This window comes from Drosophila mojavensis, unplaced genomic scaffold (assembly GCF_018153725.1).
Source record: "Drosophila mojavensis isolate 15081-1352.22 unplaced genomic scaffold, ASM1815372v1 contig_49, whole genome shotgun sequence".
Taxonomy (NCBI): Eukaryota; Metazoa; Arthropoda; class Insecta; order Diptera; family Drosophilidae; genus Drosophila; species Drosophila mojavensis.
Genome location: NW_025318872.1, coordinates 1,386,117 through 1,402,532, shown reverse-complemented (window position 1 = coordinate 1,402,532; position 16,416 = coordinate 1,386,117). Strand labels below are relative to the sequence as shown.

The 16,416-nt window shown below is 35.3% G+C and overlaps 2 protein-coding genes and 1 long non-coding RNA gene across 27 annotated transcripts in view; 2 read left to right on the top strand and 1 right to left on the bottom strand.

Moving 5' to 3' along the window:
- Positions 1 to 280: 280 nt before the first annotated feature.
- Positions 281 to 704, top strand: LOC116803996. Its single transcript, XM_032729466.2, has one exon. The coding sequence runs from the start codon at positions 373 to 375 to the stop codon at positions 505 to 507; it is 135 nt and encodes a 44-aa protein (XP_032585357.1). The 5' UTR covers positions 281 to 372; the 3' UTR covers positions 508 to 704.
- Positions 705 to 5,016: 4,312 nt separating this feature from the next.
- LOC6577872 (sodium/hydrogen exchanger 3) overlaps positions 5,017 to 16,416 on the top strand; it is a 32,082-nt gene continuing 20,682 nt past the window's right edge. For 22 of the 24 annotated variants that reach the window (XM_032729463.2, XM_032729460.2, XM_032729454.2 and 19 more), the window contains exons 1-2: positions 12,811 to 13,396; positions 15,068 to 15,326. In XM_032729463.2, coding sequence (XP_032585354.1) covers positions 12,911 to 13,396; positions 15,068 to 15,326 — 745 coding nt within the window. In that variant the 5' untranslated portion in view covers positions 12,811 to 12,910. Of the gene's footprint in view, positions 5,350 to 12,725; positions 13,397 to 15,067; positions 15,327 to 16,416 lie in introns of those variants that run through there. The other 2 variants (XM_044009306.1, XM_044009305.1) reach the window with 2 other exon arrangements.
- On the bottom strand, positions 5,608 to 11,488 carry LOC116803997. 2 transcript variants are annotated; one of them, XR_006357383.1, is made up of 3 exons: positions 10,545 to 11,488; positions 7,736 to 7,904; positions 5,608 to 5,926 (listed from the first exon to the last, which is right to left on the bottom strand). It is a non-coding gene; the product is annotated as an uncharacterized LOC116803997 (long non-coding RNA). The 2 variants fall into 2 exon arrangements; XR_004364043.2 differs by lacking the exon at positions 10,545 to 11,488 and adding an exon at positions 9,769 to 10,532 and having other exon boundaries at positions 7,736 to 9,453.

Below are 16,416 nucleotides of genomic sequence, written 5' to 3'. Positions count from 1 at the left end.
GTTTGCTATCGATAATTCGACTATCATTTGATAAATATCGAAATTACACATCGATAATCAGTTACAAATTGAATTAAATATTATTTGAACATTTTTAGACCTGTTTTAGCAAATGAAGCATATATACTTTACATACATCATACATATTTTACGATATGTGTATTTGTTATCTGTATTTTTTTTTTTTTTTTTATCGCTTTTTCTTCGCCCAGTTGAAGCAACAGCAACCCTGAAGTGCACCCAACGCCGTTATGAGTATTTTTAGTACATTTTGTTGCAAAGGATATATCGCTAGGAAATGTCCTGTGGCCACACGTGAAGGTGAAGCTCGAGAAAATTTTAGTCTTCAGTGCGTGCTTCAACAAATTGGCAATGGCAATGGCCCGGCGGCAAGACTACTTTAATAAATACACAAATTTTCACAAAAATCACATCAAATTGTTTGCTGTTTACATGAAAACGGCAAATCTAATGCAAAACTTTAACGTACTCAAGCGTTCGCTTTAAGCAGCAGGAGGTGGAGGAGGACGGGCGCTGCCGTCGCCTGCACCCACCCACCAATACCAATTGACAGTAACAGTTAACGGGCGAAGTGTGTGCGTGTGCTAAAGTTTGTTAGTGTTATTTCAATTACATCAATTATTATGCGATTGGCGTCGTGCGGGCAATAAGTCAAACAAGTGTTTTAACCTCTTAACCGAATGAACAATACAAATATGACTACAGAAATTTCTGAAAATTAAACAACAAACAAAAATGACAGCCTAACGATAGGCGTGTCTGTTTAAAAGTCGCTGTTGCTGCACAATTTAACCAGACGGAGAAAGTACGTAGTCTTCTCAATTATTATTATTTTACGAAAATTTCTACATATATATGAATTTAGCTTACATAATTGAATATGTACATTAAACTATGCGCAAGCACACTCTGTGTAAACGCTTTTAAATATGAAAATAATTGCATAATAAACTGATGATTTTCACATGGCTTATCCTTTGATTACATAGCCTGATATCATTATAATAATGCGAGTTTGTCAATTGGCATGTTAATTTCGCTCACTTAGAGCTAACTGAAAAAAGGTCCTTTGTCGTCCCTTTGCAGTAAAAAGAAGCTAGTACTTAGCTGCCGTCTATGGCCGGGCTGCCCAGGATAAATGTTCGAAATTCGGTACAATTTTCGGCTACTGAATACTGTGTACCTGCTTCTCACGAAGATTATTTCATTGGAAATCCTTTAACTGAAATTAAGTTAAATATCGTATGTAACTGTTTGTAGTTTGCATACATGTTCTTGTTTTGTTAAATCGAAAATGGTGATTTTTTGTTTGTAATAATTTGGTACAATTGGTACGCTTTGCTCTCGTTCTGTCTCTTTCTAGCTTTGGGTCTAAAAGGCTTTATTTTTTTTGTTGGCTCTCCCACGCAATAAATCGCAAACATCTGTTTTTGCAGGCGGCAGCGTTCAATGCGCATGTCACGTGTGAGGCGCGCGCCCACGCTAACGGTACCTACGCTAAACAAAAACAAGTTGTCACATCGACAACGGCATCAGCATCGGCAACGCCGTCGTTTTCCTACTTTTATTTTTACGTCACATTCGTTGTCGCTGCCAAGCGAGCTCTCAGCCATAATAACAACAATGGCGACATATAGACGAAGCTGTAAGCGCTGCTCAAAAGTATGCTACATTTTGTATGTGTGCGTGTGTTTGTTGTGTATTTGTGTGTGTCGCAGCATTACAGTCGCTCGGATTGTTGTTGTATTGCTGTTGAGTAAATGACTTTGTTTTGTCATGTGGACAATGCCATGCGACACACACACACACTCATGCACACTCTTTGTAACTGCAAGTCTTATATTTTCAAATATTTCTTTCGTGTTTTGTTTCCTTTGATCAGTCAGGCTTGGCATGTGTCTATCGATATCAGTTTTAATTATCGTATTGCCTTTAAAGACAATGCGACTTGCTTTGTGAATGCATTTATATACACGCTTATATACACATCTACTTTGCATATGTTTGCTTTGTTCGTTGTACATATGTATATGCCAGAGGTATTTTAAGCAAACAAAGAGTAGCTCAAATGTCTGCAAATACATCTATGGGATAGGTAGGGAAAGCTCAGTACATATTTCCATCGAATCCTTTTAGAGAGCAAACCAGCTTGCAGCCAATTTATCCACCAACACCATCAACAGAAGGTTGAAAAGATTACACCCCCTGGATCCGAGAAGTGACCTAAATTAGTAAACGTAGTTCGTAGTAATAAAGGCATTTAGCCACTTCATTAGTTAAGGTATCCGTATAAATGCGCTACAGAGTTTAAGACAAAAGCTGCAATAAAACTATATTTAAAAAAAAAAATAAATAAATAAATAAATAAATAAAAATAAAAATAAATGTAAACTTTATTTAGCAAAATGTTTGCAATAGTACCAAACGCCGAGTATCTGGTAGTCGAGTCATCCTCTTTGATAGTTTTGCCAATAGCCAAAGCAATAACTATTGTCTCTTTGTCACGCCCGAACCAGTATTTGCCTTTCTATGCCACTGATTTACTAGATGAGTACTGCGTGTTATTCGTCCTTCGGACATGACCATTGCAAAAGTGTAATAAATTTCTTCGGCTCTTCTTCTTCTTCTTCATCATTATCTTATTTGAGGTCCGTAGTTTTTGTCACTCATTTTTTATTTCACTTGTTTCGGCCTCTGCTTCGAGCGACTGTTATTTTTTGTCTGTTGCGGACCTTGGTCTTGCTGCGAATGTCCTTGAAGCAACGGCAGCCGCTTACATAATGCGTCGCCTCATTGCCACTTAGTGTGAGGCAGGATTAATATGTTTTTTTCTTCGTCATATTTGTAACGATATCTAGGAAAAAGTAATAGCTTTGACTTCGTACACTTGGAGTATAAGTCTATTGAACTTCAAGCTTCATTGTGGCCGTCTACGTCTTCATCTTCACTTTAATTTTTCTTGTTGACCCAACAGGGGTCAACTTTGACAACAAGTTTTATGCCTTAAAGTGGGATAAAAGCTTTGCTCCTGCGGTTGCCTTTATTGGCTGTCTTTTGTGATTTGAAAATGTATTTAAGAAAACTAAACTTGCTTTGGGTTGCTCCCAAATACTTGACAAGAAATCCGAAATTAAGAAAGTTTTACAGAAGTGCTGAAATGATTATTTTTCTTATAATGATGATGATTTTCTTTAATAATTTTCTTTTAACAGAAGTTTGGTTGGAAATCAAATTTATATTCTAGTTTTCTTAGTACTTACTGTGTTGTAAACGAAATAAAGTTCGAGAGATACCAAACAATTTTGATTACAGAAACCATCTTCTATCGAACTAATTGAGTTCCTAAGTGCTGGATAGCGTTACTTAGCATTTAGTTCGAAGTGCTGCTCTTCAAATTTCTTATCAATCAAATTTCATGATTTCATTCTGAGTCAAGCACTACAATTAGACAATTAAGAGCAGTTAACTTAAAGTGGATTTTAATTTCATTTGATTGCCTCTTCAAATCGGTGAATAAACATATAAACAATTAATTTCACATCGATAGATAGCTTAATGCAGAGCGAGAAATTCGTTACGGCATGCAATTCATGCAGGACTGAGTCTGGGGACGCAGAGGCGTATGTCCTTTGGTTTCAATTATGTGTACACTTAGTGCATGCTGTTCAAGTACAAGGATAATGTGCACACACACAGACACACAGAATAATTTGTGCGCATATTGCACATATCTTGCATATCTGTTGTGCAGTCTAAAGGCACCAGCAGCAAACCCATCGTTATCCTTCAGCCTGCCTGACAACAGGCCAAGCAATCCTCTGCTTTTTTTTTCTGTTGTTCCTTTTTTGTAGCTCGTGTCAGTGAATCGATATGGAAATGCCACGAACCTGATATTGAAATATGTATATATATACACAAACAGTCGTACATATGTATGTGCATATTTTCAATGGCAGCCAAATGGAATCGCATACATTGACAGGCACTGTGTACATTGTAATTACAAGCGAATTACGCTGGGTTTATTCTCCTTGCGCGCCCAGCAAACCCTTGGCAAAAATCAATTTTAAACTGCAGGCTATGGTAATTTCTTTTGCGGTCGCTTGTGCACTCAATTACTAGTTCCAATTAACAATGAAAATTATTGGCAAATAAAAAATACCAAATAAAATAGAAGAAACAAGGAAAATTTGTCTATTCAGTTAATCATAGCAAACAACATATTAACCAAACTCTAAGCTTTTAAATTTTATAGATAAATTTCAAAACATCAAATGATCGATTATGATATAACATTATCGATTATTATCGACTGACTAAAGTAGACAGTCAGCTACTTTATTATAACTCACAAAAACAAATTCACCCTGAACTCATATTTTTAATGAGTCCAGGGTATTAAAATCATTGTCAATATATATAGATATCAAAACGGACATGACATAATTGAGGAAAAAAATCGTTAATGAATTTGCACTGAGTTCACTGAATTGTAAACATTTCAAGTATTTCGATTTTTTATTTGTGTTTTGCATGCAGTTATTCATTTTTAATTTGCTTTATATTTATAAATGTATATAATAAATTAAATTTGTTTCTTATAAAGAAGTTTACTCTTATATATTTTAATTTTTTTAAAACCTATTTTAACTAAAATATTTAAACAAACCTTTTTTATTATTATTATTTCATATAAATTTGATCAATTTTTGCCATTTTATTACTCGTTGTTGCCTCACTGTGCTATAGCCGGCGTTTTTCTCTCCGTTCTCTCTCGATTTCTCGTGCTCTCTCGCTCTGCCCACCCTCTGTCTCCCTCTCTCACACTCTCTCTTACGTTCACTGTGGTGTTTTGAATTTTCCTGCTGCTGTTTGTTTCTCTGTTTCAGTTCTTGACTTCAGAGCGCGGACTGCAGTTTGTTTTTTTCAATTCGAACGCAAAGAAATTACAAAACAATATTATAGCAATATTATCAACAATATAAATATATCAATATACATACATACATTATGTATGCATGTACTTAAAAATGAAATAGTGTTTGTGTTTCATGGTTATCTGTGGTTGAGTCACACAGCACGTGTAGGCTTCCAGAACTCAAATTGCGCCATTTTCGCGTCGGGCAACTACATATGAATACATTGACTTTTATGATTATGTTCGAGTTTAGTTTGGCTTATAATTTCGAAAAATATGCTGTATGCTGTGTACTAAATGAATGTTATTTATAAACCCAACAAATCCAAACAAAAATCTCGAGAGCCTACGCAAGGGGCAGCTGTCTGTTGCTAATGGAAAATGGTTCGTTCGAAAAACAAAGTAAAAATGTGCGTTGTTCAAGAATCAATTTTTATTTCCACTTTTTAATTTGTTAGTGACATTTTGTGAAATATATTTACTCACATATTTCTTTGTGTATATTTATAGATATTTTTCATAATTTTCTTTTCGAACTGTAATGAATTCGTTCACCTAAATATTTGTATAGTCTGTTTTTTTTATGCTTTCCACACTTTCTTGTTGCTGTTTCTCTCTCTCTACTCTCTGTCGTTCTCCCAGTCTCTCTCTCAATTCGCTACACTGTTCCTCATTTTTTTTTTTTTTTTTGCTGGAAACTGTGTTTCGCATTCCAAAATATTTTTATTCCGGTCATTTGCATTGATTTCTTTGCGACATTGTTGTTCTCCCACTGATAACAGAAACCGAGCTGCCGAGCCGCCGAGCGCCGCCGCCAACAGTTCACAGACGACCTATACCAAAATACAAAATAGAAAAAAAAAACTCCCCTGCCTATTTCCAGGTATATTAGCTGCTGCAAGGTCTCTGATCGTGTCGGGGTTGCAGCTGTTGAGTTCCGTTTGGGTTGCCATGTACAGTGGACTCCTGCTAGGGCGCAGTTTTAGCCTACAAATTTGTCAAAAAATGCATACAATAGAAATATGTTCTTAATTAAAATATTCGGATAAATCATGAGAGAAGAGAGAGAAGAGTGTATTGGGTTTTGCATAATATTTTTTTCTAATTTATAAAAATTAAATACTCTTCCATTTCACTCCCAGATAAAATGTGAAGGTGATATAGCAAAGTCTATTGGAGATGGTATTATATTCTACAGAATTTTACAGTCGGAAGACCACAACTTCCACGTCTTTTATTAATACCTGCAGAATATTAAAGTGGACTAAAGCTTTCGCTTACACCTAATTACAAATTTTATGGACCATATGTTTGTACATTTGATATAAAAATCAATTGTCAAAGTACAAAGCGTTGCACAAAATCTAATTTTATCATTAAAAAGTCATTCAATCAAATTTGTTTTTCGATAAAAACAAATTATTTACTTTGAAATTGGTGTAGCACTGTATTTTGTTATCGATTGTAATTCCCGTTGAGCCCCACATTTCTTGCGACATTTTCAGTGTAAAATGCTGACCACATTAAATTCTAGAAATAAATAAATCAGAAATAATAACAAAAGCCACGATAACACTTTCCATAATTATATTACGCAAGTATGTCGGACAAAGCATTTGATTTATGATGAATTGGTACCCGCTATCAATATTGTAATTCCCATAATATCTATTCATATGTAAGTCCTATATTACTTATACTTAAGGCAGTTCAATTTAGTTGAGGTATTCCCAAAAACAAAAAAAAAAAAAAAAAAAAAAAAAAACAAAATAACAAAGAACAAAAAACAAAAAAAGATATAAAATAAATATCAATTTGCTATCAAATTGGTTTTAAAGCTCATAATTAAATCACGTTTGATATCATAAATATATGAGCTCATCATAGTCTGGCAAAAACTAGAAAATTGTCCACAAAATTGGTTGAGTTGGAATAATATAGATATATTTGACTTATTTTTGAGATGGGAAATAGACAAATCCAAGTAAACGATTTGGCTTAATGTATTAATCAATATATTGTCTCATAAGACCACTTGCTGTTTGCCCAATTTTTGGCCATAAATATGCGTGTTTTGCTAACAGTAAACCAATTACGAGGCAACTCAATAGCCAAAGGGCAATTTCGGAAGTCGAAGAATTTTTTTCTTTCTTTTCTCTCTTTTCCAGCTTGGGCTTAGCTCACTTGTCACTCTGTGGGATATTGTCCTTACACTACACCCGAAGCTCTGTCGTCGGGCCGTTAAATGATTTTGCGGTGATTTGTGAGACACATTTTGGCAGCTCCTGCTGCTGTTGTTGTTGCGGTCTTTTGAGTCATTTATATGACATGCTTTTGGACACCTTTTTTTACCGCCGTCAAGGTCAAAATTTTGGGTAGAGAAAATTTGGAATTTTAACTTACCGAGTTTATCAATAAGGCAGTTGAACATTATCATTAGGGAAAGTAATTTAAAAATTTCAGAAAATTGGGAGGAGGCAAAAGGGTTAAGAGTTGAATACTTGAATACATAATCAAATTTCTTTCCCTGGAAGGGTATTAAAAAAATTGCTCTCATCTCTATAAAACATTTAATCAAGATATGTTAAAAAAAAATTCCTCATCGATAACTGTGTTTATAGATTTTTTGATAAACAAACGAAATTGAATGTGTGTATATGAAAAATTATAAGAAAAATAAATAGAATAAAGAATAAACATAAATAAATGAAATACAAATTACAATATATAGATCTATATATTCAAGCGTAGAACGAATTGTTTTTTCTTATCTATTAGAATTAAAAATAAACCAACCTTTGTCTTAGCTGCGTGCCACTTTATACCTAGTCAAGGATAAATAAAATTTAATTGCTTTGAATAGTCATTTTATGACCTTTTCCATCTCCAGGGCAACGAATCCCTTCTTGAAGCCAGAAAGTTCAGTTGTTCAAATGTTGCGGAGAACGGAAGTTTGACTGAATGCCTTCGAATGATAAAATATATTTACATACACTGAGAGAAAATGTTGCATGAGTTACGTTTTGAACTAAATTAAAATATTTTATTTAATATAAAAATAAAATGTTTAAAAAATGTATAAATATTATATTAATGTCTATTGCAATTTCGAGCACTCAGTCTAGACTTTCCGCGCATTTCTAGGTTGAATTCAGTGCACATAAACACGCCAGGCATATAGAAATTGTTTTTCAAATTGAATTTCACTAAAAATTTGTGTTTGTTGGCAGCTGCAGTGCTTCATTTTGACCAAGTTCCGTAGCGGAACTTTGCCATCTTGGCTGGAGAGCTACATTGAACTGGTTCATAATCCGCCCGCAACCGGTTATATGTATGGGGCTGCATGTATTGAGAATTTGCTGATGCTTGTTGCAGTTTTGCATCTTTACAATGATTTGCTTGGAAATTAATCACATTATTATTATTATTATTACCATTATTATAAATGTGGGGGAAAACTATTGCATGCCCAGCCAGAGCAACACATCGTAATTGTCTCTGCGCGTGTGGCTATCGATTCGGCCTGGCCCTAAGGTCAAAGTGTGCTTCATTTGAATTTGGCTTTTAATTCATATGCATATATTTATTTATCGATCTGTTCATATAGTAACACACAGCTGCGGCATATAGTATGTGCAGTCGAATGCATTTCTGAAATGCATTTTGAATATCTATTTTTTTTGCTGCCACAAAGACAAACATTTTCTTGGTAGGCGTCCAAAAAATAAATCCGTCTATTGGCCATAAACAAATGGCGTTTTGAATATTAAAATTGCTTTTTGTATACCCTAGAGCCGTTAAGTATCTAAGAAAGGCAATAACTACCAAATTGATTAGATAAAGAAATTGTATATTTTAAAATTTGTAAGTGAGACACAAGAAAAAATATTTATACGAAATACGAATAGATTCGATGTATAGGTATAATTTTCAGTTTCAGATACGTCTGTTCCACTGTCTAAAAATTAGCCTTAAAGATGAGCAGATCGTCTCAGATTCAATACACAATTACTCAATTTATCGAAATAAAACTTGATCATATAGTAACAAATTTCTATTATACTCTCTTATCGCTCTCTCAGTACAGAGTATCTAGCAACTATATATAACCCACTTTCTCGCCTGACCTTTAAATGTTTTCTTTTTTGCCATTTCAAACCTGAACTTGAATTTGACGCAGTCTGGACGCATGGCCAACGGCCACAGACCCCTAAATTCTGTTCAAAAATATTTACAATTTATATGAAAACTGAAAAAAAGCAAAACAAATGTGAATGCAAAAACGAAAAGTCAAAGTTAATATTCAACAGTTGAACGGATACGTCAATTCCATTTAGCGCTCAAGTACTGCCCCCAGGTGCCACATCACAGATCATAATTCCATAAATTATTATCGACAGCAGTCAATATTTATATACCAAAAGCTAACTTTATGAAAATTATTTCGGAAACTCATTCAGAAAAGTCTTTGAGTATATTGGGTTTGTGCAATGCCCGTCTTGCTGCCCGTTTCTCTGAAAGTTCAAAGAGATATAGTGAAGGAGGCATGGCAAATCGGATAAAATTGTATAGTGTACGATTTTACAGCTAGAAACTACAAAATTTAGCTAATTATATATAGCGTAGCAAATCGGAAAATGGATCTGGAGTATTATGCAGTCGATTGCGCCCGGCTAAAACGTTCTTATTTATGTATTTCTATTGTGCTTAATAATTAAAGCCGATTAAGCTTAAAGCAAATAAATTGGAACTTTTTAAAGCAATATTTTTATAGCGCTTGACAATAATTTTCTAGTTGAAATTTGTAGGCATTTCATGGATACACTTACGCTTGGCTGTCAAGGTCACAGTTTTTGTGTGTTGTGTGGCCTTTACCCACTGTGTTACATAATTCCCTCCGTTTGCAAACATCCTTGCTATGCGCTCATGACCACTTAATAAATTTAAGGTCCTTTTTGAATTGCTGAAATTCTAGTTAACAATATTGTTTACTCTGGTCTCTTATGCTCTTAAACTATTTAATTGAATGCAATTAGTTCCATCTGAAATGAATTAATGTTATACTGAATTCTCTTGTTGAATTATTAAGTTAACCATAAGCCGTTTAGCGCCTTTGATTACCGCTCTAAGGCGATTAAGTGGTTGGTTAACGTTTGCATAGAAGTCACTGAGCTTGAAAATGTTTTCAGTTGGTTCTGAATTGACTTGGGGGGTAAATCAATTTAGAATACGCCGATGGCACTGTGACGCACGCGACTATTGTTTAAATTGGAAACAGGAACTATAATCTGAAGAGGGGGCAGGTTTGCTCAATGTAAACGGAAAGTTTTTGACGTATATTGATTTCATATTCCATATCGTATTTCGGGATTGATTACTACGTTTCAAAGACAGTCCACGAGTTAGCGAAATTTTCATTTCACTTAATTGAGATATAAAAGACCTCGTTGTAGCACTCCAATTGAGACTTTGACAACTAGAATCAGACTCAAATTCTGGTTTGAATGTTCATTTGAGATGAAAATATTTTAGAAATCTATATTTTATATTTGATATGATATATGAATCAAAATAAAATAATTTGTTACAACACTTTTTGCTTTACTTCTTTTTGTTTTCAATCCGGAAGAAAGTCTACTTTACTCAAAGAAATCCACCGCCAACTGAAGTCAGACTTAAACGATAGGCAATTAACATAAAGACTTCAAATGAAATCGATTGACACTTAACATAGAGGCAGACCCATATCGATATACGATATATATAATTAACATTAAAGCTTTACATTATGGAAATGCTTTTTGATTAGCACACCAATAAGAATGTTCTAGTAAGGAATTTCCGACTGGAAGATACCCTGAGCGTCAGGTTTAAGGCCCAAGCCAACCAAGTATTCGCTTGCAACCATCTTGTTTTCTTGAGTATAAACATTTTGGAAAAAGATAGAGCTATCAAAAAGATTCATTTGGTCTATATTTGTATATACTTAAGATGAATTTATAGCCAATTAAATGTGGGTCCAAAGATTATGAGATATAATTAGCCCCCGTATACCCATAAACTATAGCTTATCACTTGACTGTGGCGACAATAATAAATCATATTTGACGAGCAACACTCAGAAAAGTAAACAACTGTAATATTTTTGCAAACAAATTCCTCTTTCAATTGATAAAAATTCCATAAATGTTGGGCTGAAGGGGTCCACAGCGGGAGGCTTTGTCACTCGATGTTGCCCTTCAAATGAGCGCATCTCGTCATTGCACTTGACTGCAGCCAGTCGATGCATCAATTACTGTGGCACATAGTATTCTAGTTATACGATCTTTCGCGCTTTATCTGTCTGTGGCGGCGACTTGATGGATAAGCGACTGTAATGGAAGCGCGTGTTGATAGCGGTAATTGTCTGCTATCAGCAGCTATTTTGCGTCCAATTTAAATCTCTCGCTATCAGCATCTATGAGAAACGAAAAGACTTTAATTTGTTTAATTTTTTACTTGTATTATAACGGCAATTAGCATGGTCTGTCATGGCGCTAAGTGCACTGGATCTATCCAGTTAAAAGTTCAAATATTTACTCGACATCTGCAAATAAGATTTTCAGCATCTTCAAGTGGAATACTTGCGATACGATTAGCGCCCAACGTCACATTGTCAATTAACAATGGAAATTCAAAAATTTAGAGGTGTGTAAAAAATGTTACTCAACTTTGGACTAACTTAACAGAAATATCATTCATTGGGGCTGTAATATGTTCTTTACAATACTATATTTTAATACTTATTGCCTAATTTGTTCGAAAATTTTTATATCAATTTTATTTACATCAATTTTCCATTGATCGTAATACGTAAAAAGATTCACGTTTTCAAAAATTCAAGAAAAATATTATTTTTAACATATATATGAGAATTATATTTCTTTAAATAGCATAAAAACAGTGCATGTCAGTTTTAAAGAAAGTTTTTAGTTTTCATTTTAAAAGTTAGAGAAAATTTAAGTACTTTAATAAAAGTATTTCCTCTCCTTAGAACTTTTCCCCAATATTCGCTCAGCACGGAATATCCATATTTAAGCCTCTATCTGATAAATCATAAGCCATCCCCAAGATTGTATTTCTTTATATATGGATATACGATATCTCAGTCATTTCAGTCTTGGCTTTCACTTCCATTTCTTGCAGCTGAAAACGAACAGTAAATTTGATTACAATTGAAATCTGATATACTTATACATACCTACATATATCTATATATATATGTATATATGCTTAAGTACACAAAGAGCGAGAGAATGAATTGGTTGTACTTTTGGCTCTGCGTGATTTTAGCACATTTTCTTATTGTTTGGCATTTTTTTATTGATTGGTTTGCCTTTTGGTGTTCTCTGTGAAAAGATCCGCTTTAAATGTGGAAGTTTTCATGCTAAGTGAATTTACTGGGATTTAACCAGTTTAAGTTGGTTATTGCGGCAGGTCGGTCGATAGGCTATTGCCATAGATAAGCAAGTCGATTAGGATAGGTTAGGTAGGAAACGTGCTTGAAATATAAATGAAGTGATTTAGCTGTTAGGAATTTTTGTAGATGTACATAGAGTGAAGTTACATTTGTGAATGAATTCAAGGATTCCAGGAACTTCTGGCTGCCGTTGTTTAGCAAAATAATGTCCTTAATATATAATGTATATGTACATACACATATATATTATATATATGTATTTGTAGAAGGACCCACGAGTCGCTTAAGCAAACTCGTTTGACATTTTGTTTAATCTTCTACTTACAGACACTCGCCAAATTGAGTTCAACTAGGCGGCAAGAAACGGTATAGGAAAGCACAACACACCCACACACACGCCAAGTAAACACACATACACACATAGTGTATATTATGCCCGCAGAAATCAATAACTCTGCCGTATACCGAGTTCAAGTCGTAAACAACATAAATCAACAACAAAAGGCCGGAGCATGAGTGGCCGGACGGAAAAGGATTACGACAGTGCGACGCCAGCGTTGCAGCAACAAATGAACCTCGCCCGCCGCGCCTGCTGGAGCAGCTGCACAAGCACAGCAGCTCCTCCCACTCCTACTCCCACTCACACGCGCAGCGCCGATTCCAATTCCAGTTATCGCCTTGGTACTATAAAAAGTCAATTGCGCGAGAGAACAGCTTGCCAGGCAGTGAATCGAATGGCTCGAAATCAAAGCGTGCACCACTTGGCTGCACCACCAGCAATCGCACCACCGAGTGAGCAGCCATCAGCAGCCACAAAAATGTGTAAATACAGTGACAGCAGCAGCTGGCAGCGGCAACTGTTGCTTCTGTTATGCGGCATTTGTTTGCTCTTGGGCAGCATCGAGGCGCGTCCCAATATGAGTGCAGCCAGCAGCTCCAGTTCCAGTTCCAGCTCCAGCTCCACTATGAAGCCGGCGGATTCCCTCCCACAGTTAAATGTAAGTTTCAATACTTTTTTTTATACATTTGGGGTTATCCTAGAATATCGGATTGTTATTATTATCAGAGAGGTTTGGTCGATTCACTGCCGATTTAAATAAATTTTTAATTAAAATAGTATATTTTTCTTTTTTTAAATTTTTTATGTTCAACTATCTGTCATTATTCTTGAGATTATTGTCTCCAATTAAAGGAAATAAAAAGTACTCTGAATGATCCTAAATTCTGGTTAAAAATAAAACTTTTTTCAACAGCACAAATAAAATAAATATTTATTGTAAAACAAAGCAATACACATTTATTTCTCAGGATTAGGGATCAAACAGAGTATCCTTTATCGCCTTTGTTGGCTTAGCAGCTTGCCAACATTACTATCCATTTAATCTGTTAATTTTTTCATTTAACTGATTAAGGACCCTTTGCAGGATTCCTCATAAGCTTTTCAAGTACTTTTCCACTTTGATAGTGATTAGAATATTTATTCTCCATTTATCAGAATCTCGAAGACTCGCCAAACGCTCTTTATTTAATTAGGAATTCATAATTGTCGAAGACATCATTTTATATTTTATATAAATTTTAGTGTATATAAAATTCTTAGCTTAACTACAAATCACAATTATCCCCATCCATATCCTTCAATTCAATTGCTGCTGTTTAACTTACCTTGCTTCATTTTAACTTTGGTGTTTCCCTCATTCCTACCGCATGAAATCAAGTCATTTATAATTTATGAGCTGCCATTTGATTCCAACTGCTTTTAAATTGATTTCAATAGGATTCTGAGTGCTGTCAATTAAATGTAATGGAGTATGAGAAACCTTTAACTGGCCTACTTAAATAACTTCGATTCCCTTCGAGTAGGCCAGTTAAAGGTTTCTCATTTCCGTCGGAAATTGTCCTGAATTTTTTAAATAATAAAAATTTAATTAGTTACATTGGCTGATTTCTTTGGCATAAAGTCCTCAGGCTTGCCCTATTCAACAACTGCGCAAAAAAAAAAAAAAAAAAAATTGCTTTAATTATGATAATTGGCCAAGTTGAAGCATTGCAAAACGCTGGAAATGCCTTATGTCATGAGTTAATAACAAATGTGTCGGCTGACGTCAATTGCTGACAGACTGAATGGACGGACAACCGACTGAAGATATAGTCTATGATAGATATGACTGTCGCAGACTTAAGAGATAAATGTAGTTTGTAATATGACAGGGATTACTTTTGCTGATTGTTCCACTAAGTTAGTTAGTTGAGTGACACAAAGATAAATGTATTTGATGTTGTGAAATAAGAGGGATTAGAATGTGATACAGAAATTATAAAAATTAAATGGAATATAAGAAACTTTAGTGGTTTATATAAATTTGAGTCTGAAAAATAAAAGAAAATAACGGCACTGACCTATTACAATATATCGTGAACTGAAATATCAAGCGACATATGATAAATGATTTATAAGAATTCCATTCATGAATTTTTCCGTTGGATGAACCACCCTTCAATTAACTGTCTAGCTGTTCGATAAAGTCCTTTCGACATTATTTGACTTTATTTATGGACAATTACCGACATGTGTATCGAATTCGACCTGATAAAAGCGACTCAATTACAGTGGCGCCCTGGCCAATGATTACATTTATGCTTATATCCTTTCGCCCCAACACGTTTAGCTGGCACAGACGACAACGACGTCGTCGTCGTTGGCTGCGTCAACGGCGCTCCCGCCACCTCTGCCTCTTCCCAATGCCGCACACCTGAAAGCAGACGCTCACGGCGAGAAGGACCTGTTCGATGTGTCGCTCGACGATGAGGAAGAGGAGGGACATCATCACACGGAACGCTATCCGCTCTCCCAAGTGGATTTTGCACGGGTCAAGACGCCGTTCATAATTGGCATTTGGATACTGTCAGCGAGCATTGCCAAAATCGGTAAGTATATATGCTTAGTACCTACAATATACCCATATATACATATGTATATAAGATGTAACTCTAGTTGCTGTGTGTGTGGGGGCGTGGTTGTAGGCAGGCAGTGGTTGCCAGGCCAGCAAAATCAATATGTTTTATATAACGTCGGCTCTACCGCTGTCACTGACATGCAGATTTACGTCAAATTGTAAGCGTGGGTGTGTGTGAGACTGTGTGTGTGTGGGTGTGTGTGAGTGCCTGTATTGATGTGTGGGTATGCAGCCCTGTCCCAGCTGAAGGACATTGCATAAGCGCCAGCCAAGTGCGCAACAAGCATAACGAAAACCTTGACACTGCCCCCTAAAAAGCAACCCAAAAAAAAAAATGTAATGCAATCCCTGCGCCAACCCTCAACCCGTAGCCGCAGCATCTGCCCCAGGAGCAACAATTTACTGATTGCATAAACCATTTTGGCTGCAATCTCGATGCCGACCTACCGCACCTCCCGCCCGTTGACCCCATCGCGCTCTTGACTTTGTTATCTGCTTGGCTTGCTCTTGCAGCCGATTCAAACCTTGACTGTTTTTTTTGTTGTTTTTTTTTTTTTTTTTTAATATTTTATTCGGTTTTGCACAAAAGTCCATTTGCTGAAGGCCATCAAATATGCGCCCGAAAGGCACACGCAGCAACAAAGCCGAACCCCTCACCCACCCACCCATTGTTAGCCTCTTTTTATGGACAACTCCCCGCTGCTCCGCATTGGAAAGTGCCACAAGTGACCAGAGCCACTTAAATGCTTATAAGAAACACTTTCAAAATGACGCCAAAATTATGTAAAAGTTAATTAAATGCTTGGGGAAATTGCAATCCACGGGTTCTACATAGATTTTTAATAGAGAGAACGATATTTATGGATTAGAAACTTTACTACATAGACAGCCAGAAAAGTGGTCTATTTACTCTATATATATTTACTATAATAAAGAAAACTAGTAATAGAAACTTTCATAGAGGGTATATTCTGCATTCGTCTTGATAATAATAAATAATATTCAAATCTAATCATTAATTAGAATGAAAATAATTTGAGATATATAAAATATAATGGAAT

Coding starts and splice junctions, on each gene's coding strand:
- LOC116803996 (XM_032729466.2), top strand. CDS start 373: ATGGCAATGGCCCGGCGGCAAGACTACTTTAATAAATACACAAATTTT.